The sequence below is a fragment of the Squalius cephalus genome (genome assembly GCF_949319135.1).
Source record: "Squalius cephalus genome assembly, chromosome: 7".
NCBI lineage: Eukaryota > Metazoa > Chordata > Actinopteri > Cypriniformes > Leuciscidae > Squalius > Squalius cephalus.
Window position 1 is genome coordinate 34,653,470 of NC_137128.1, and position 22,020 is coordinate 34,675,489.

General features: G+C 36.7%; 1 protein-coding gene across 2 annotated transcripts in view; it reads left to right on the top strand.

Moving 5' to 3' along the window:
* The window catches only part of tep1 (telomerase-associated protein 1), a 35,846-nt gene that overhangs the window by 8,735 nt on the left and 5,091 nt on the right, over positions 1–22,020 (top strand). For both annotated transcript variants that reach the window (XM_079876231.1, XM_079876232.1), the window contains exons 18-47: positions 9,344–9,490; positions 9,700–9,991; positions 11,362–11,483; positions 11,678–11,791; positions 11,876–11,993; positions 12,671–12,856; positions 12,971–13,155; positions 13,241–13,382; positions 13,991–14,170; positions 14,271–14,363; positions 14,469–14,601; positions 15,286–15,445; positions 15,532–15,665; positions 17,119–17,207; positions 17,293–17,407; positions 17,495–17,539; positions 17,693–17,900; positions 18,051–18,171; positions 18,279–18,403; positions 18,498–18,597; positions 18,689–18,844; positions 18,926–19,138; positions 19,246–19,302; positions 19,715–19,856; positions 20,067–20,297; positions 20,610–20,767; positions 20,861–20,968; positions 21,061–21,165; positions 21,253–21,382; positions 21,488–21,573. In XM_079876231.1, coding sequence (XP_079732357.1) covers positions 9,344–9,490; positions 9,700–9,991; positions 11,362–11,483; positions 11,678–11,791; positions 11,876–11,993; positions 12,671–12,856; positions 12,971–13,155; positions 13,241–13,382; positions 13,991–14,170; positions 14,271–14,363; positions 14,469–14,601; positions 15,286–15,445; positions 15,532–15,665; positions 17,119–17,207; positions 17,293–17,407; positions 17,495–17,539; positions 17,693–17,900; positions 18,051–18,171; positions 18,279–18,403; positions 18,498–18,597; positions 18,689–18,844; positions 18,926–19,138; positions 19,246–19,302; positions 19,715–19,856; positions 20,067–20,297; positions 20,610–20,767; positions 20,861–20,968; positions 21,061–21,165; positions 21,253–21,382; positions 21,488–21,573 — 4,195 coding nt within the window. The remainder of the gene's footprint in view (positions 1–9,343; positions 9,491–9,699; positions 9,992–11,361; positions 11,484–11,677; positions 11,792–11,875; positions 11,994–12,670; positions 12,857–12,970; positions 13,156–13,240; positions 13,383–13,990; positions 14,171–14,270; positions 14,364–14,468; positions 14,602–15,285; positions 15,446–15,531; positions 15,666–17,118; positions 17,208–17,292; positions 17,408–17,494; positions 17,540–17,692; positions 17,901–18,050; positions 18,172–18,278; positions 18,404–18,497; positions 18,598–18,688; positions 18,845–18,925; positions 19,139–19,245; positions 19,303–19,714; positions 19,857–20,066; positions 20,298–20,609; positions 20,768–20,860; positions 20,969–21,060; positions 21,166–21,252; positions 21,383–21,487; positions 21,574–22,020) is intronic.

A 22,020-nucleotide genomic window follows, 5' to 3' on the forward strand; every position in this document is an offset into this window, starting at 1 on the left:
TGTATACAGGGTGAATGACGACTGTTGGCCTACCATGGTCGCCCTCGTCCAGTAAGTTTTAAATAATAATAATAATAATAATAAATTAAGATATAAATCAATATAATTCGTTGTAAATTAAATTTTAAACAAAAGCTACAAAAAGGTAATAATTTACTGTATAGTCCTAACGTTCATGCATGAACTGTCATTCAGACTTACTGTCTAACAACCAGAGAACAGATGAGAACATCAGAGATATTAAAATACATACTCTTCTGAGTTTTATGATGTAGGCCTTTTTTTATTAAAATTTATCGGCCTATAATTTATATCTCAAGGATGCGAGCTTGTGCGTGGCGCACTCAGTCATGTTGAGAGGGAAACACGCATTATATTATTAGGCTAGTCTATTCAGAAATAGTGTAAAAGACCTGTAAATAAAATACAACATTAACATTATAAACACTATTAATAACATATAGGCTATGCGTATTTTACTTCCCCAAAGCCAAATCCTTAAATGAATGGAATCAGAAAACAACAAGAAATGAAAAATAAGTAACCACTTATAATAATAATAATAATAATAATAATAATAATAATAATAATAATAAATACATAGTAGCCTAGTCTATAAAAATAGCCCATTGTGCCCTTTATTACAAACAACTTTTAGCCTATTTTAAACGCCAAGCCTAAACGAATTTATTTCAATCGAAACTGAAACTATACCGCAAAGTTGGGTTCGCGCATCTTTCGTTCGGTCCGAAGTTTAATACTGAACAGGAATTAATAATCATTTAAAAATATACATTTTACTGTTTCGAATGACAGAGTATGAAACGATAAAGTATTAAGTTATTTCCCCAACTGAGGAAAAAAATTCAAGTGATGGCGCCGGCGAATCGCGCTATTAACAACATTGGTTCACTTCTGGCATTAACTTGACATCACAGCCGGTTCATTATTAGCCTAAATGATTATTAATTCCTGTTCAGTATTAAACTTTGGACCGAACGAAAGATGCGCGAACCCAACTTTGCGGTAGTTTCAGTTTCGATTGAAATAAATTCGTTTAGGCTTGGCGTTTAAAATAGGCTAAAAGTTGTTTTTAATAAAGGGCACAATGGGCTATTTTTATAGACTAGGCTACTATGTATTTATTTTTATTATTATTATTATTATTATAAGTGGTTACTTATTTTTCATTTCTTGTTGTTTTCTGATTCCATTCATTTAAGGATTTGGCTTTGGGGAAGTAAAATACGCATAGCCTATATGTTATTAATAGTGTTTATAATGTTAATGTTGTATTTTATTTACAGGTCTTTTACACTATTTCTGAATAGACTAGCCTAATAATATAATGCGTGTTTCCCTCTCAACATGACTGAGTGCGCCACGCACAAGCTCGCATCCTTGAGATATAAATTATAGGCCGATAAATTTTAATAAAAAAAGGCCTACATCATAAAACTCAGAAGAGTATGTATTTTAATATCTCTGATGTTCTCATCTGTTCTCTGGTTGTTAGACAGTAAGTCTGAATGACAGTTCATGCATGAACGTTAGGACTATACAGTCAATTATTACCTTTTTGTGGCTATTGTTTAAAATATTTAATTTATATATTATTATTATTATTATTATTATTTAAAACTTACTGACGAGGGCGACCATGGTAGGCCAACAGTCGTCATTCACCCTGTATACAGTATATCTATACAGAAGAAAGACCTGTCTAGGCTCTTCGGTACGGGTTGTGTCGAACCATTCGTTAATCTGGTTGTTTGATGAGAAAAAGATGAAATGTAGTTGCAATAAATGCGTTAAGAATCCGTACAACTGCAGCAGAGGATGACTATTTTATTCTGCAGTGCGGAACTGAGGAAGAGCTGATGACGGAACAGTTTGATCAAGATAAATAGCAATCTTGTGAACTTTACTTCTTTAAAAAAATGTTTCCTTCATCTCAGTAGCAGAAGATTATTAGCCTGTTGTTTATTTTTTATCACTACACATACAAATACAAAGTTTATTAAAAGTATATTCAAAGTTAATACAATTATTTGAATTGTGACTAAAATATGCCTCTAAGTCTTGTCTTTAATAGCACTTGCTTGAGATTTTTGCTAAAATATACACTTCAAAACATGTCAAACAACAACATAAATGATATATACATCATCCATATTTCCACATTTGTATTAATGACGCTATAACGCAAACCGAAAGTTTCTCGTGCGCACGCGAAAGTTTCACGTGCGCACACGATAGTTTCTCGTGCGCACGCGAAAGTCCTTTTTTTTTTTTTTTTTTCCCACAGGTCCCCTCAGGGGCTCCGTAGTTCACAAAGGCTGCATTTAAAAAATAAAATAAAAATACAATCAAAACAATTAAAAAACTTAAATTCATTTATTCATTTTCATTTAATTTATTCCTGTGATGCAAAGCTGAATTTTCATTGTCACATGATCCTTCAGAAATCTTCTTCTTCTTCTTCTTCTTACAAAGGGGATAAATGAAATAACCTAATCAAATGCAAAATAAAATACAGTTGGCTTACTTAAATCCATATCAAAAACAAAGCACAAACAGGTTAACCCAAAAAAAGAGGCAGGACACCTCATACACTCTGAGATCTTTTAACATATTTTTAACATAATTGAACATGATCCACGTGTGTAAGAATCAGAATGAACTTCACGAGTTTGATAATCGGCTGGGGGAGAGATCCAGGAGCTCTCAACCCGATCACGATCACAACCAGAAATGAGCTCTCCGTCGAGTGCCAGCAGCGTCCTTATAAAGACCACGCATCGACTGAACAGCCAATGACTGTTGTGCCCATCCTCAGACAATCTATCAGAAAACAAAGACAGAACAAGAAAGAAAAGCGCTAGAGAGAAAGAACCCAGCGCAACAGCACAAATACAAGTAGCGCAGGTCGTAACACACTTTTGATCAGTTTAATGCATACTTGCTATATAAGCATTAATTTAATAAAAAAACCTGACCCCAAACTTTTGAATATTGCAATGATCTTAATATGTTTTTTGTTTATTTGTCTCTTAAAGGGACTGTAAGTAGGAATTTCTCCCATCTAGTGGTGAAATTATATTTTGCATTCAAACGAATAATGCTCTCCAGCGCCTCACTTTTTCAAATGCGCGTTGCATCTACGGTAGCCGTTATGTACCAAAAAGCTATGACAGGATGTCTTATAATAGCACTTCGAGTTTTTCTTCGGGTGAACAGGTTTGTTATTTAAAACAAACTGAAACTTGAAACAACGAAAAAAGAATGTTACAGTATGAATTACTGACTGTGAAAAACATTAAATAAGGTAGTAATAAAGCCTTCTTTACTCGTTATATTTTTTGAAGTACTTGCATTGTTAGATATCATCATCATCAGAGCCTTCTCTAATGTTACTTTACTCAATAGCTGCTATTCATCAAAGAGCCTGTTTAACTTTTACTATAAATGTTCTTCTGTCTATATAATAAAGTACTTCTCAATATAATAAAAAACTTATATAGTTTTTTTTCTGTCTATATAATAAAAAACTTCTCTAATGTTACTTTACTCAATAGCTGCTATTCATCAAAGAACCTGTTTAACTATTACTATAAATGTTCTTCTGTCTATATAATAAAGTACACAACCAAGCAATGAAAAAAAAGCTTGTAATTAAGAACGTAACATTGACTTACCTCTCGAGAAGAAAGCAGGCAACTTCAGCATCTCTTTTGAAAGCTTTCTCCTGCATTAGCTATCCCGACATTAACCCTTGTTTTTGTAATCTCCGGTCACGTTTCCTTTTACGGTCTATTTTGGACTTTTTCGACGACGAGGACTCCTTATCCTGTGACTCATATGTATGAATGAACGGTGTATAAATAACCGTGCAGTGCAGCCTTTTAAACTTGCCGGGGGAGTGACAAGCGCCTCTCTCTGCTCTGCTCCTCCGCTTCTGCTGGCTTCAGTCACGTGACGCTGGTTCTGAACGAAACGCGTTGTGGAAACGCGTTGGCCTTGTACTTTTTGTCCCTCTCTGCTATTATAGTTTTTCAAGATGGCGGAACTACATGGAAGCCTCCGTGGACTTACCCGTCCCATGTATATAAAGATAATCAATTCTTCGTTTACGAGGATTAGTCTGATCATTGGCATAGGTATTTGTACATCATTGAGGGCATATTTATTAATAAAAATATTGATTTTAGATAATAAAATACCTAAAAAGTTACACACAGTCCCTTTAAAGGTTGTGTAATTATTATGACCGCCGCTAGCATAGCTAGCGAAGCGGTCATATAGGGATTGTCAAAGTTTTTTTTTCTTTTTTTTTTTCGTCATCTACTTCCTGAATTTTTGGTCAATGATACCAGGGACACCGAAACACCGGGGGAACATGAAATTTGGTGGGCATGTAGCCCCACTAGACTTTTACGGAAAAATTTCGTTTGGTCCCCGGGGGCCACTCCCCCCCTGCGCTGGGCCCCCCGAAACCCAAAAAATGCAGTTTTTCCTAAATAACTACCTGAACCGTGGCACCGAGGATGAAGAAATTTTTATGGTATGTTGGTCTTAAGGGCCCACATCAACCTAGCCCATAATCACTCATTTGTGATTTGCGCCCCTTCCCATAAAAATGAAAATGCAATATTATTCTGCTTTAATCGCCCCTATCTTCAGTTGAGATGTTCAGAACTGCACCATATTTCATGTGTATGATTAACTTGACATCCTCTGGGGGTATGCTAAGTTTCGTAGAATTTCATCCATGGGGGGGTATAAAATAAATTAATTTATGTGCACATTTAGTGACTGTACACTCATTGCCTGTAGATGGTGGTGTTGAGCGAAGGGTTGCTGGTTTAGGATGATACTGTCACACACACACATGCAGGAATACAAACAAACGCAAGCATGCACACACACTGACATCCACACGCACAGACACACACCCATACACACACACACAAACACACACGCGCACACACATGTACGCACGCATACATACACGCACAGACACACACACACACAGACACACACATACACAAACACACACACATACACAGACACACAGACAGACATGCACATACTACTACTTTTTTTAGGTATCAGCCATATACCCGATTTACCAATACCCAATGTGTTATGCTTGGGCAGTATACTAATGAGGTGGGTGGGACATGTTTCATGCCATGTTAGATCACATCCTGAGAGTCTACGCTTTCAGAAAATATATAGTTTATATAGTTGAATCAGTTTTCTCTTCATGGTACAGACCAAAATGTATTATGTGCACACTTTCTTCACCTAAATCCATAAAATCCCATTAATTTCAATGGGACATTTATTTAAGTGTTCTACTAGGTACAGTGGGAATGAGTTTAATTTTGTTAACATTGTTTTTTTAAAACTCTGGGACCAGGGCTACAAGATAAAACCACTTTTTTGGGTAAAACACAACAAACCCATGCCAAAGTCAGATAACTGACTTTTACCATCAACAGGCACCTCAACCGTTTGGTAGAGGTTTGTAGAAATTTAATGGGAGGGTCCTTTGAAAAAAAAATCACAGATTTTTCATACTTAGTATGTATAAGTATATATACTATTTTGATCCCGTGAGGGAAATTTGGTCTCTGCATTTATCCCAATCCGTGAATTAGTGAAACACACTCAGCACACAGTGAACACACAGTGAGGTGAAGCACACACTAATCTCGGCGCAGTGAGCTGCCTGCAACAACAGCGGCGCTCGGGGAGCAGTGAGGGGTTAGGTGCCTTGCTCAAGGGCACTTCAGTCGCTTTTTACTCTTCGGGGTTCGAACCGGCAACCCTTTGGTTACAAATTTGAAGTGCTAGCCAGTAGGCCACGGCCTACTAGAGCAAGATAAAACAAAAAAATATTTTTTTTCATCACTTTATCATGATGTGCATGTGAAAGGGTTAATGATTGTGCACCCATCGGCCTGTATATGGTGGTGTTGAGTGAAGATTGGGTGATAGAGTTGATGTTGAAATGTCTTTTCTGCTGAGATAAACACACACATTCATGGACATACAACCCCCTCTTGTAATGTTGCAACATGTTATAACATTCACACAGTTATAAACTGGAACATATACATATGCAGGCATACACATTCACACAGTTATAACTGTACATACTCCAAAACCTACATAATTCAAACCCTGACAAGATAATTTTCTTAGACACTTCAGTTAACTATAGTCATTAAAAGGTCAACTCACTCACATATTGGACTCACTCAGAAGGTTGCGTTATGGTTATGTGTTATGTGTAACATAACACTATAAAAGGCTCTTTTATAGCAGGACTTCGTATTTCTCATGTTGATACTTTGCATGGTTGTTATCCATTGTTATCATTTGATGACATAAATCTTATTGCAAAGTCAAATATCTTATGGCTTTTGAGATTTCTGTTAACGGCTATATGGTTTTGCGGTTTCTTCTGAATGCTGTACATGGGAAATTAGTAATTTCACAACACTGACATTATATGTAAGTACCACATTGGAAATGTGTTGCTGTTGAATTTGACATGTTTATATGTTAAAATATATTAGTTAGTAAGCAAATGTAGTTAATTACAGATCAATAATAGACATTCAACATTTATAACAACTAGTGCAAAATGCCCATGCAAAATCAGTTTTTGTGTGTGTTTTTAGTAATTGTTGGTTTGGTGTGATTGAATGCTCATTGTTACAATTACACAGCAAAAGTTCAGTGACATTTTTATTTGTGCATGGTAGAAAGCACACAGTGAACTCCGAGAAAAAGCTATGCTTGAGCAAACAGTTTGTGAAAAGGCAACTACAAATGATGCCCGTGAAAGAGACTGTGAACGCATTGAATAGGATATGTTTAGTTGGTGAATAGCATAGGCTACTATTACACAGTAGTGATAATGTTAAGCGCACCAGAATGAAATATAATATTCAGAAGTAAACAGCATAGCTGACTTACAGATTCAGTTTACATCCACAAATGAATAAGCGTGTCGATTCAGGGAGCAGTGCAAAGTGCCCGTGCAAAATCAGTTTTTGTGTGTGTTTGCATTCTTGGTAAAGAAAACACATTTTTACTCAAATTAATCAAAATGGATTCATCACGTTCTGGAACCAAACTATAATATTCAGAAGTAAACAGTGTAGCTGACTGAGTCTTTATGTCAGAATGTTTATTTTTAAACCACAACCTTCTTGGGGCTTCTTTGACCGATACAACTCTCTAATGTCAGAATGTTTATTTTTAAACCACAACCCTTTAAAAATGATATATTTAACGATATCTTTAGCATTTCTCATCCAAACAACGTCAAACTTGGCACTGCACTTACTCGTGCCCGTGGCGAGACACCTGTCGAGTTTGAAATCCATCGGACTAACGGTTCGAGAGATATGTGGTTAACAGACACACACACAGACAGACAGACACACACACAGACACACAGACAGACAGACGTTTCTGTAATTTATAGAGAGATGATACCTCGTGCACCTTTCAATAATGTCACTGTAGTATAGGTTTACAAAGAAACATTATAACTGACTTTTTTATGCTTTTTTATCAGCATTTTCATGTATTTCATATATTGTTCATGAAGTAAATGTTATTTGGTGTTTTGATTCTTGAAAAATCCTCACATTTCATATAATATTTTACATCCTATGAATACATTTTATCAGCGTTATGGACATAACATGAAATACACACACTTTACAAGTGTCCTACAAACTCTGTGAATTATTAAACAAACTGCCGATGTAGCATGAAAAACACTTGCTTGAACACAATAAGTGTGTTTTTGAAACTCATTTTTGTAATACATTATGTAGGGAAAACCACTGTTATGGATGTGACGTTTTCACATTATGGATGTTAAGTGTCTAAACTAATGACTTTTGATATAAAACTTAAATAGTAATGGCAAATAATTACAAAACTCTAAATTATCCATGATCCACAGGAATACTCCAGACAGTCTTTTAAAATATACAACTTATCTCTCTATAAATTACAGAAACGTCTGTCTGTCTGTGTGTGTGTGTGTGTGTCTGTCTGTCTGTCTGTCTGTCTGTCTGTGTGTCTGTTAACCACATATCTCTCGAACCGTTAGTCCGATGGATTTCAAACTTGACAGGTGTCTCGCTACGGGCACGAGTAAGTGCAGTGCCAAGTTTGACGTTGTTTGGATGAGAAATGCTAAAGATATCGTTAAATATATCATTTTTATAAGGTTGTGGTTTAAAAATAAACATTCTGACACTAGAGAGTTGTATCGGTCAAAGAAGCCCCAAGAAGGTTGTGGTTTAAAAATAAACATTCTGACAATCTGTCAGCTACACTGTTTACTTCTGAATATTATAGTTTGGTTCCAAAACGTGATAAATCCATTTTGATTAATTGGAGTAAAATTGTGTTTTCTTTACCAAGAAACCAACAATTACTAAAAAACACACACAAAAACTGATTTTGCACGGGCACTTTGCACTGCTCCCTGAATCGACACGCTTATTCATTTGTGGATGTTTACTGAATCTGTAAGTCAGCTATGCTGTTTACTTCTGAATATTATATTTCATTCTGGTGCGCTTAACGTTATCGCTACTGTAAGTAGCCTATGCTATTCACCAACTAAACATATCCTATTCAATGTGTTCACAGTCTCTTTCACGGGCATCATTTGTAGTGGCCTATACACAAACTGTTTACTCAAGCGCAGCGTTTTCTCGGAGTTCACTGTGTGCTTTCTACCATGCACAAAAAAAAATGTCACTGAACTTTTGCTGTGTAATTGTAACAATGAGCACTCAAACACACCAAACCAACAATTACTAAAAACACACACAAAAACTGATTTTGCACGGGCATTTTTTGCACTAGTATACATAAACACGCAATACAGCCAAATTGCTCCACGTCATTTATTTTTGTGGAAAGCCAGTGCAGGCCTGAGCGGCGGTCATATTTTGTACCGCCATGCGGTACATCTAGTTTTAAACTTCAGGTGCTAAAACATTTGAGTTTGTAAGTTCAGTTAAATTCAAACTATCCGTTTCAATTAATCGTTTTAAAACTCTGCTATGTTCACAGAAATGTTCATAGAAGCCCCCATCTCGCATTTTGACTGTTTGCAAATAAATAGAAGTTATAAATATTCTTCCTTGTGTTTGATTTGTTAACAACAATGTATTTTGCTCTTTGCATTAAGCATTCTACAACTTTACTCATCTACTCTTGAATCTATTATCAGAGATAATGGCGATAATGGAGTTGTTTCAGATGTTCATTCAGATCTGTTTTGTGATCGTAGGTTTGTCTCCGAGAGAGGCTCCTCAAGGATGCTGCAGCACGTGGAGCACATTGACAGAGTCTATAAAATCCCTCCACCACAGGGGCGCAAAACTGAACCTGAGAGAGCTGCCGATGTCATCGCACTTCCAGCAACACCAAAGTTCAGGTAAGTTCCAGTAACTTTTAAATTATGGCTCAAATATCCATAAATTACTTGTATTAAACAAAATGTATGTCAATCCAGGAGTATGTCAATCACTTTAAGTCTAAATTGGGTGGTTGTGGATATACGTAGATATACGTACATTGGAAATGAAATGCTAAACAAAATTTTGTCCTTGTCAATTTTCTTTTCATTATTTTCTCTCTTTATAGATGGAAAGGTGTGCGAGTGTTCATCTCTTCTACGTTCAGGGACATGCATGCAGAGAGGGATGTTCTTGTGCGTAGTGTGTTTCCAGAGCTCAGAAGGCGGGCAGCGGCACACTATCTGTACCTGCAGGAAGTAGAGCTGCGTTGGGGCGTTACTGAGGAGGAGTCTAACCGTGCTGTGGAGCTCTGTCTATCGGAGGTCTGTCGCAGCCAGCTGCTGCTGGGGATTCTGGGGGAGAGATATGGCCTAGTGCCGCCCCACCCCACACTACCTGAACTTCCTCAATACAACTGGGTAATAATTTCATTTATTTATCTGATAGATACTTTTATCAAAATTGTGATACAGGTGATTAGTCATGTGCTGCACTTCTAAAAGTGTACAACTTCAAGTTTAAATGTGCAGTAAGCGATTTCTGAGAAATTCTGTTCAAAGTGGATTGGACCGAGCATCACAACACACTTGTAGCCAATCAGCAGTAGGGGATTTATACACTCATAATGGGGGAGGAGAGAGAGAGTGAGCAAGAGGGATATTTGAAGAAAGACTATAGTAAGAGAGATGACAGAGACATTACAAAAGAGAAAGGGTCATAGGAATATGAATACACTAGTGCTAGAGAGACCTAAGTGGGAAGGCTTGAAAACGGACGCCAAGGTTGCATTGTTTCTGCTCCATGTGTGAGTGACGTTGGTTATGCTGCTTTTGTAATGTTACCTATAGTAACAGGACAGTTTTATGTGTCATTGTTTGTCTGGCGCTGGTGTGCTGCTGGTTACTAACAGTGAACTCTTGCTTGTGTATATACTCCTGTATACTATGTTAATTTATTGCTCTTCCTTGTCATTCGTTCATCATCTTCACTTTATTTTTTGTGAAGATTTATTATTCTTTGCTTCAGCTATGACAGAGACATCCAGTCGTTGTGTGTATCTGCATTTTGGGGGCGGAGCAATGAAGGGAGGGTTTTGTTTGATTGGGTTGATTTCAAATATCAACATTGTTTCTCAGAAATCACTTACTGCACCTTTAATATTCACCAGAGTTGATGTCGGTAGTGTACCTTCTGAGCTAGGTCAGAAGTTTTAAATAAGGGTCCAGTTTTAAAAACTAGTATAGCCTTGCCCTTTATGTTCAGAGTCAGTCTTTTACGTATTTATTAAAAATGACTAGGGATGCACAATACATTAGTGCTATCATGCTATCATGTATATTACTTTTGCCGTAATCTAACGCTCACTTAAAGAAAATCTTAAAAAAAAAAAAATAGTTTACTAACACCGTTTAATGTAATGTTTAGCAAATCTCAAAATGAATATAATTTTTTTACTGTACATTATAATGCTGTGATGCCTAAATTCACTTGTTGTTTTAAAAAATGATTTTAGTTTTTTTATATTTAACTTTTACTTTAAAATTTATTTTGACAAAATAGTATAGAATTTAATTTATTTAGACAAAGCATAGATTTGAATATCGCCATTTATTGGTTATTAGCCATAACATTATCACTCATAACATTATTGGTATCAATCAGAATTTTAATATTGGTTCATCCCTAAATTACTAATATGTAGCCAAAGCAATATAAAACGACACTGTATACTGGTTTGGGCCCCTTGTCCTGAAGTTTCATGAATTGCTTTCATGCTTCACTCTATCAGCTGAACTCTGCGCCTGATGGGTTATCCATTACTGAAATGGAGATTCGACAGTTTCAAGCGCTGTATCCAGACTCTGCCCAGAGCCGCATGTTCTTCTACTTCAGATCACCCCATCTCACCAGGTATACATTCATTTATCATTTGTCAGCTGATCTGATTCATTTATGTTTCTGCAGGCTGTTCTCAGTCAGTTTTGATGTAATGAAATGAAATAATGGATGAAAAACAATTACAGCTGCCAGCTAATGTTTCTGAGGCTATGTGATTTAAGTACAGTATGTCATATCATCTACATTTTGTGTGTTTGTATGTTTAGTTCAGTACCAGTGGCATGGAGAACAGACTTTGTGGCAGAATCCAAAGAAGCTGAAGCTAAAATGAACAGCCTAAAAACATGGATCCAGAACAATGAGTTTAAAGTGACAGAAAAGTGAGTTCTGTACATTTGTTTTGCCTTGCACAATGAGGAATGACATTGCATTTATTATTTGTGCCCTGCTTCATATTCTCTTAGTTATCCCTGTGAATGGGGTGGGGTGGTGGATGGAAAGCCCTATGTGAAAGGACTGGAGGACTTTGGGAGAGCAGCGCTGGAGGATATCTGGGAAGCAGTGCAGCAGCTCTTTGTGGAGGTCAGAGTCTCATTAAAATGAATTAAAAGAATTGTTTTCATATGCTCTACTTTATGAGAGCCACTCACAGTTTGAAACAACAATTGAAAGATAAATCAGTTAAACGATGAATAAGGATGTTGAGGATAAATAGATACAAGTCTGCAATATGATCATTAAAATAATTTAATCTTAGATGAGTAAATTGAAAATGTAATATTAATTTTAATTCAGTACTCACCTATATTTAGTGTATTCTACTTGTGTATATATAAATATTGGGATTGGGATATTCGGCAGTCTACATATTGGGGTTATCTACATATTTGCTAATGAATAGAATTGCCAAAATTTGTTTATTAGGTCCCAACTTCTTTGATAATAGTAGATATTAGAAAATGCAAATATTCAATTACCAATCACTTCATAGTCACATGTCATTATTTCTATAATATCAATTTGGTCAAATTTATTTTCTATTTGATTATTTATCAATGTTTTATTAGATTATTTTTGTATGATCTAATCATTCATTCTATTCACATCTCTATATTTTTGTTTACACATTTCATAATTTATTTGATAAAATTAATTTTTCTTGACATATGGACCCCATACATCCCAGTGCTTATTTTACATTTATTAATTAGTGGAGTGATTTTCAGGAATTTTTTTTCTCTCCTTTTTTTTTTTTGTAGGAGACAGATGAAGATTTGATCTCAGAGATTAAAGAACAGGAAGTCCATCAGGATTCCCAACAGCGGCAATTTCACGGCAGGGCAAAGCTTATTTCTATGGCAACAGAGAAAGTTCAAGAATGTCAGGAAAAAGGAGGAGTTCTGATGGTTGAGGGAAAACCTGGAGAGGGCAAAACTGTGTTCATGGTAACTGTTCATTTGTTCAATAAACAATCTGTATCTTCATGTATTAATGCCCAATGTATGATGAATTACTAGAAATACATCTGAATATCTCTCTGTATCTTCTGTTTTATTAAGGCTGCCCTGGCCCAGGCACTCAAAACCTCTGTCAAAAACAAGAAAGCCCCTCTTTGTGATGTCATATCCTACTCCACAGACGCTAGCCAGTCTGCTTGCAGTGTTGGGCAGCTTCTGCGCTGTCTTGTTCAGTGGCTGAGGAAAAGAAAAGATGATGTGGAGTTGCCTCCAAACACATCTTATAAGTAAGGAAGGATCTGATGTAACATGCATTGTTATATGCAAATACAAGCAAACTCATTTCATAATTATTCTCTTGTTGCATTACAGGGACTTGTTGTCTGAGTTCCAGTTGAACTTGAAGGACCTGAACAAAGAGAAGCCACTGGCCTTGCTTGTTGATGGGGCGGACCGTTTCCATGACGGTCGTGGTCAAAGGGTGTCAGAATGGATACCGCAGCACATCCCTAAGGTAAGAGAGTTGAAGGGGTAGTTCGCCCAAAAAAATGTTGTTCCAAACCTATAAGGCTTTCGTTCATCTTCAAAACAAAGGTGAAGATATTTTTTATGAATTCTGAGAGATTTCTGTCCCTCCATTGAAAGTCTATTCACCCAAAACTCTGATGGTTTAAAACGATCATAAAGAGATCATAAAAGAAGTCTGTTTGAATCGAGCAGTTTAATCCATGTCTTCAAAAACACACAATTGCTTTATATGATGAATATTTAATTTAGGCTTTTATTCACATATAAACATTGATCAGCGGACGTGCATAGAGCACTCAAATATGATAAACGGAAGCTCAAGCATGCTTGCCAGTCAATGTTTATATGTGAATAAACTTTCAAATAGACTGAATGGAGTTTCAGTGGAGGGAGAGAAATCTCTCAGATTTCATTAAAAATATCTTCATTCGTGTCTCGAAGATGAACAAAAGTCTTATGGGTTTGGAACAACTTGAGGGTGAGTAAATAAAAACCGAATTTTGATTTTGGGGGGAACTAACACTTTAAATAAGTGTATTAAAAAAATGATGGAACCTTCTCATCAACCAATTACTGTGTTCACTTTCCTCTCAGGGTGTCTGTTTGGTCCTGAGTGTTACTTCAGAATCATCCCTACAAAACACTATTAGCAAAAGGAAAGGTGCCGTGTCATTTCCACTGGGGCAGTTATCTTTACCTGACAGGAAGGAGATTGTGCAGAAGCAGCTTGTTGGATTTGGAAAGAAACTGAGCGATTCTGCTTTCAATAACCAGGTGAACTTCCCTTTTGCTCTCAGTCTTTTGGAGTACTATAAGGAAATATTGAGAACTGTTTTTGCTTAACTAGTGACTTTATTGTTGTGTCCCCCTGTAGCTTCAGACACTGCTGATGAAGAAAGGGTCTGTGAGTCCACTCTACCTCCATTTGGCCTGTGAGGAGCTCAGGAATTATGCCTCCTTTGAGAAGGTAAATTATTGTTAAATAGGTTTTTTTATAGTGATCCACATAATGTTATTTAGCTTAAGAAATGTAAAGTTGAACGTAATGCTGATCCTGAAATTTGTCATTTAGATGAAGGACAGCCTCCAGTCTCTTCCTCCGTCCCTTGGTGAGCTGGTGCAGCACAGTCTGCTGAGGCTGGAGACTGAATATTGCAGAGCAGGACTGGGATGGGCATTAGCCACACTTGCCGTCAGCTCCACCGGTACAAGACATTTATTTATTGACTTAGTGCAGTGCACTTCTGCAAGAACTGTTATACGTTATCTTAATTTAACCCTGTTTTACACATTTTTATTTCTTTAAGGTTGTCTCCACAGGGGACAAGCTCAAATTAAATTGTCCAGCCCTTCTCTCTTAAAAGGGGTAACATGGTACAGTGATTAGTATCAAATCGTAATATTAATATGGCATTGAATGATTCATATATCATTGCATGGTACACATCTAGAAATGTATACATATCTTATGCATCAATATCATGCATGATATTGCCGTGTTCAAAAATTCAGGGTCATACCATGGTACTTGTTTTACTTATTGTTTTATTCCAAACAAATATCTGTGGGCCCAATTGATATCACAAATTGGACGTGTATCAGTTTTATTAAAAAATGTCATTGGTTGCACCACACAATTTAAAATCGCACCACACAATTTTAGAGGTTCTATTAAATATTAAACATTAGGCTAAAAGCTTAATTTTAAACTGTATCCCATATTAAGATCTTACATAGTTTTTATTGTAATGTTGTTAGAATTTTTATTGTATGTTGTTTCTTTTTTTTTTTATTAATTTAATTAGTTTAATGATTTAAATAGCATTATCATTTTTATGTAGATGTATTGAAAATAAGTATTTCTCATCACTAATCTGTTTTTTCCACAGGGATGCACGAGAGTGATCTTTACACTATACTGAACATGTGCAATGATTTAAACTCCAGAGGAGGGCTGGTGTCATGGCAGGAAATTCTCCATATAGCAAGGCATCCACAGAGCCGTGTTCCCATGGCAATATTCTCTCAGCTGGCACAATCTTTGCACAGGTACAGCACAGGACATAAGAATGTGTGGACATAAGAAATAGCTTCTGTTTTATACAATGAATGATTTATTCTTGTTGTATTGCCAGTATAATTGGACAGTCTCATGGTCAGGGGTCAGATGACCTCCTGACTTTGACCCATCCAGAGGTGAGGTCAGCCTTTGAACATCTGTATCTGTCTACTGAGGAGAGTAGAACCAGAAGTCATCTGATAGTTGCAGGTAAAACAGGATGCATGCAAATTGTGATAGATTGTATGTGCTTTATACACTACTACGGTGGCCGAGAGAGCTCAACGCGCTGCAACTGAAGAAAACGCATGCAAAAAGAAAAAGCTCCCGAAAATTAAGAAAACTTCTTAATTAGTTTTACAACACATGTGTGCTCCAAATACTCCCAACACAACCAAATACAGAAACGTGCTGCAAAAGTTCACAACACAACCAAATACAGAAATGCACTGCAAATAACACATTACACAACGGAAATGTTTCCAGGGGACTCTAATAAGTGACGAACCCGGTTGGGACATGCTTATTGTTCGTGAGCATCCCTATGCCCTACTCCCTTCGAAGGGCAAAGCAGTAGTGAGCATTATGTAGCCATTTGGAACCCACTTTGTGAAGCGAAGTAACGAAAGACAACGTAATTAATGTAACAAACTATACTTAATTTGCGGGTGTTTTTCTATTTGCATGTGTTTTCTTCAGTTGCAGCACGTTGAGCTCTCTCAGCCACCATACACTACAGTTTGGGAGCAGTAAAGTTTTGTTTTTTTAAAAGAAATTAATACTTTTATGCAGCAAGGATGCATTAAATTAAAGTGACAGTAATGACATTTATGTTGTTGCAGAAGATTTTTTTTTTGTTTGTTTATAGATTATATTTTCATAAATGATCTTTTAAACTTTGTATTCATTAAAGAATCATGAAAAATAAGGCATCATGGATTCCACAAAAATATTAAGCAGTACAACGGTTTTCTACTTTTGCAATGAAAAAGAAATCTTAATTGAGCACCAAATCAGCATATTAGAATGATTTTTGAAGGATCATGTGACACTGAAGACTGGAGTAATGGCCATCAGAGGAATAATATGCATTAGCTGTTTTTATAACCGTTCCAGTTATATTTTCACTTGAGCTTGGTTCGGCATGGCACGATTACAAACCGTTCACGGCCCGGAATTCTCAGCACTGTTTGCTAACCGTCCTGAACCGTGCTGGTAGAATGTGTGTAGTGACGTCGCCACTCAGGATTGGTCACTTGTCTGTTGCCATTTTCTCTGTAGCTGGGCAAGTGCACTATTTGAGCGAATTTAATGCAAGTTAATAATAAAATTATAAGAAATATCTGATCATCCTCTATGACAGTTATGTATTACATTCCAAAGAACTCTGTTATCAGCCCCACAGTGGAAAATGAAACCATATCATGGAATGAAACGGTTAAGCAATGAGAACGGATTGGTAGCAGCTATTTTAAAATATATTAAAATAGAATACATTTCTTTTAAATTGTAATAATATTTCACAATATCACTGTTTTACTGAATTTTTGATCAAATAAATGCAACCTTGGTTGACCATAAGAGACTTCTTTCAGAAACAGACTTTTGAACAGTAGTGTAAGGGTTTTTATATATTTATTTCTAAATAACTTTTTTTTCCCAGCTCACCTTTGGGTGCGGTCAAATCCCGAGGGGAAGGACACATTTCTTCACTCTGATGCTGATATTCTGTCTCATCTCCCTGCTCACCTGGTCAGTATCCCTCTACTCTCTTCTTCAACCTTTCAGCTTCAGTTACTAAACTCATAAGAGATGTCTATTCTCTCTCTCTGATCAGATGGGTGGTAATCAATGTGAGCCTTTGCGTTTTCTGCTATCGAGTTACTACTTCCTCTATGCTAATGTACGGTATGGACTGCTTCACCAACTTCTGGAGACCTACATTTTGTTCGGTAAAGCGCCTGATGTTTTTCAGTACTGCATTTTTCTGTTTAGTTCACAGGTTCTCATATTGATTGTTTTTCATTTTATCCATTTAGACCAAAAATATGGGACCGATCATCTGCAATCCAAAAAATCAGCAGGTATTTTACTTTTATATTATTGTATGTTTATGAAAACCCAACAACACTGACATTTAAAAAGATCTCAAAATGAATTCATGATCTTAATATGTACTGAAACTACAAATTATAGTTTTCGCGGTAAACCTATACCAAATTTGTGTGTTTTTTCAGATAACCTGAAGGATTTTAAAGACTGTCTCAGTTTTCTGAAGCGCCACAGCCTCCTCCTCTCTCAATGGCCCGCTCTCTTCGTACAAACAGCTCTTAATGAACCATCTGAAAGCTCTGCACACTTGTGGGCTGAAAGCATGACAAGAAATGGAGGGGTGCATGCTGTAAAATGGCTAAACTTCACAGATGCAGCACAAAAAGAAGTCAGGTACTAATTTTTTTTTTTTTCAGGTTTAGAATTTAGATTTAGAATTAGATTTCAATTAATAATGTGGTTTCAGTCTTCCTGGACACCACTATGTGCAAAGGTTGTTTATCTAGAATTTGTCTGTGTATGTTAATTGTTTCTTCTGCTCAGTGAGCTGGTTTCCACCTTCCACTCTGAGCCAAGTTGTGTGGTGGTGAGTCCTGATGGAAAACTTGTGGCACTGGGAACCGTAGAGGGAACACTTCACTTTCTGCATACAGAGACTGGACAGGTATTAGTTCAAAACGTATTTAAACATACATCTACTATGATTTTCGGCATTTTTAGGATAATTCAATCACAATTGGCTTTTTTTTTTTACATTATTTTTTCAAACAGGAAGTGAAGTCATTGATGAGCAGTGGTGATGGCATCTCTGGATGTATTTTCCTTGGGGAGGAGCTTTTGGCAACAACCTCGTTTGATGGACAGGTGGAGGTGTGGGATGTTGCGAGTGGTTGCAGGTAATTTGTTTTTCTGGCTCAAATGTACAATTTACATAGAAAATTTTGCACAGCTTTGTCATCTTTGGTTTATTTTTTTCGCTGTCACTTTAAGAACTGCCCACATGAATGCCCACTCCAACAAGATCACAGGATGTGATGTCAGTCCAGACAGAAAACTCTTTGCTACCGTTTCATTAGACCTAAACTTAAAGGTAAAACCAAGGAAAAAAATCATTTAAAATCTGAAATAAGTGTGGTGTTGTACTATTCTGACATATTCATCATTTATTTGGCTGTACTCAGGTGTGGTCAGCGCAGAAGAGCACAGAGTTGGCCTCTCTCATGAATCCCTCCCCCCTGAACTGTGTGAACTTTGACCTTGAGGGCCAGCTCTTGGCAGTGGGCTGCTGGGATGGAGCTGTTCGTTTGTGGAACTGGCTTGAACAGAAAAACGTTACGGTGAGGAACGACTCCAAAGATATGTTGCTATGCCTGATATACTAAAACTTAATTTCCCTCCCAATGCTTTCTCTTTTTCAGACTCTGTTAGGTCATCAGAGTTCAGTGCGGAGTCTGTCTTTCTCTCCCTGCTCCTCCATATTGTGCTCAGGCTGTCTGTCAGGAGAAGTGCGGCTCTGGTCAGTGGCAGCAGCTGCTTGTGTGGGCAGTTATCATGCTCACCGCGGCTCCACGCAGTCACTGAACTTCCTGCAGGGAGGAAACCTTTTGCTGAGCGCTGGACATGACAGTGTGGTGAGGACTATGGTCTTAAATTCTTAATTTTCAGTTGTTTGATTTTTTTTTTGCACTCTAACAGGCATCCTAAAACACTCCGTATTGAGGTATTTTTTGTTGTCCAGGTTAATGTGTGGTCCGGTGGTCTTGGGCGATCAGTCACTGTACTGGGAGAGAAAAAGGTACTTCCATGTTCTTAAATTAGAATTGTAAATTAGAATTAGAATAGACTCCAAACAGACTTTTTCTGCCCTTGCATACCTGAATGTTTAAATGATGTTTAGGCCTGTTAATTGAACTTTTTAATTTTGGGTGAATTTAATATTCTAATTTAGGGGCCTATGAAGATAATTCAAATATTAAATCACACTATTTTATTATTATTCTTTTTTTGTGTGTGCAAATACTGATGAATGTAATCAACTTAATCATGTCATGTTATTGGATTATGTTTTCTACTTATAATATACTGTATGTATCTCACAGCTAATAAACCAACTATAGCACTGTTTTTGTTTTTGTTTTTGTTTTTGTTTTGTTTTTTAATTTTTTTGAGTGCCTATAAGGATGATATTAATTAATCATCATTTGCAGGTAACAGTATTGCAGCAGCAACAAAAGCGCACCAGAAGTGGAAATAAAGATGAAGCTAATGCTCTGTGTGTGGCTGTGGCCAGTGGGTACGCTTCTGTGGGTTACCATGGAGATGGTATCAAAATGTTCAATTTGAAGTCAGGTACATAAACATTTGCAGCCAGAATTTACAAACGTACTCATCCAGAAATACTTGGAGCTCATATATTTAAACTGTTTCTCAATCTCGCTTGTTCTCAAAAGCCATAACATGAATGAAATAAAGTGCAAAAAACAATCCACACTTAATAATAATGGAGAGGACTGTGAGTAACCAGAAGTAGAACCCATCCCAAAATGCTCTGTGCTGTAGGAGAGAAGGTCTGGGCCAGTGAGGAGCTGCAGGTGTCCATGCTCTGCCTCATGTGGATGGAGGGAGGAGGAACAGAGCTGCTGCTGTCTGGGAGCATGGACCATCGTCTCAGAGTCTGGGAAAGGCAAGGAGAAAATTCGGAAAGCCTTGTGTCAGTAGGATCTTTTGGCGTGCAAAAGGGAGCTATTCTCGCTCTGGCTCAAATCTCCACTTGTGTGGCATCTGCATCTGGTCAGTAAACACAAAACATTTTGTCGATTGATTTTGGTCCATACTGGATATTTAATTTTTGCATGCTTGTTTCAACCTATTTTTACATTTCGATTATCTTTTCTAACACTCATTTAAAGTTATTCTTTAAAAGCACTAATAATTGAATAACACTAAAATGTAGTCTTTAGTTAATCTCAGAATGAATATCCATTTCATACTGCACATAATAGGTGGCCATTTTTAGTCAACTGAGTAGTTTTTAGAAATTTAAATTTGATTTATTTCATGTTTTAAAATGTTATTTTATTGAAAAATGTAATTTTGTTTTAGATGACTTCACTATTGCTCTGTGGTTGAAGAGTGAATTGACTTCTAAGCCCTGGATCGACCCTAAGGTGATGTGTATTCTGAGAGGTCACAATGGAGGGGTCACATGCCTTGCTTTCAGTCCTAATGAGAAAGAGTTGCTGTCAGGAGGGAAAGATCAGGTACTTGGTCCACTCCACATCTATCACCGGGAAAAATGGAAGAAAATACACTATGTCTCTCACAAGATATTTTATCATAATCTCTTCCACTAGGCTTTGATGATATGGAATGTAAACTCCTCCCCTCCAGTTCTTTCCAAGTCTTTTTCCCATTGCCATGGAGACTGGATTACGGGATGTGCCTGGACATCAACTGCAGTGGTAATAAATCCATTTGAAAAGGGCAGTTAGTTCATTTCAGTAACATCTGACTCTGTGTGTCTGTAACCAAATGCAAAACTCTTACACCTCAGCTTAGCTGCTCCAGTGACTGTAAGCTGCGGATGTGGGATATTCAGACAGGAAGTTTGCTGAGAGAGATCCTGTCTAGTTCATCTTTGAGCACATTGTGCTGTTGGGTAAGGCAGTTGCACCTCAAAGCAAGGTCACAAAAATACACAATAAGTGGAACCTGTTGACATTTATGTAATTTTTAATGACTTTAGGAGGATCATGTGGTGACAGGCTCTACAGATGGACTGCTAATGGTTTGGAAGTGGGAATCAGGTATACAAGTAACCAGGATCCAGGCCCACAAGTCCCGTCTCAATCACTGCACTGTTGTCTCTCAGCCAGGTACTGTGACTAATACACAAATTTACACACAAACAGAAGCTTGATATCTAAATAGTGTATCTTGCTTAAACAAACCTTCTTAGCAAAACCATTTGTTGCACACAGATCTGGGAGAGAGTTTAAAACCAGAAGACTTATTGGTAGCTTCAGCATCAGAAGATGGAACTGTTAAACTCTGGCATCCACTGCAGGTAACCAACTCTCACTTCTGTATTTTATTCATTAATCATTTATTTATATTTTATTTAAATAAAATTAATTGCAAATCAGATATTTTAAATAATTCCCAGAGATTAATTCTAGGAATGCATAATATATATCGCTACCGTATTGTTGATCAGTTGATACTGTGTATTTGATTATAAAATAATTTCCCCTATATTTACGTAAATTTAGATCTTTGCAGCTATTAAAAGTGCTCAAATTTAATAATTTAATAACAATGATAAATGTAATCTTTAGCAAATCTCAAAATAAATAGTCATTTTCATTATGTATAATGGTGTGGTGCCTAAATTAACTTCTAGTATTTAAAACAACTGGTTTTAGTTTTACTTTGTTTTGATAAAATGGTATAAAATTTTAATATTGGCCATTTGTTGTTCTTGGCCATAAAATGAAAATAACTCATCTTATCT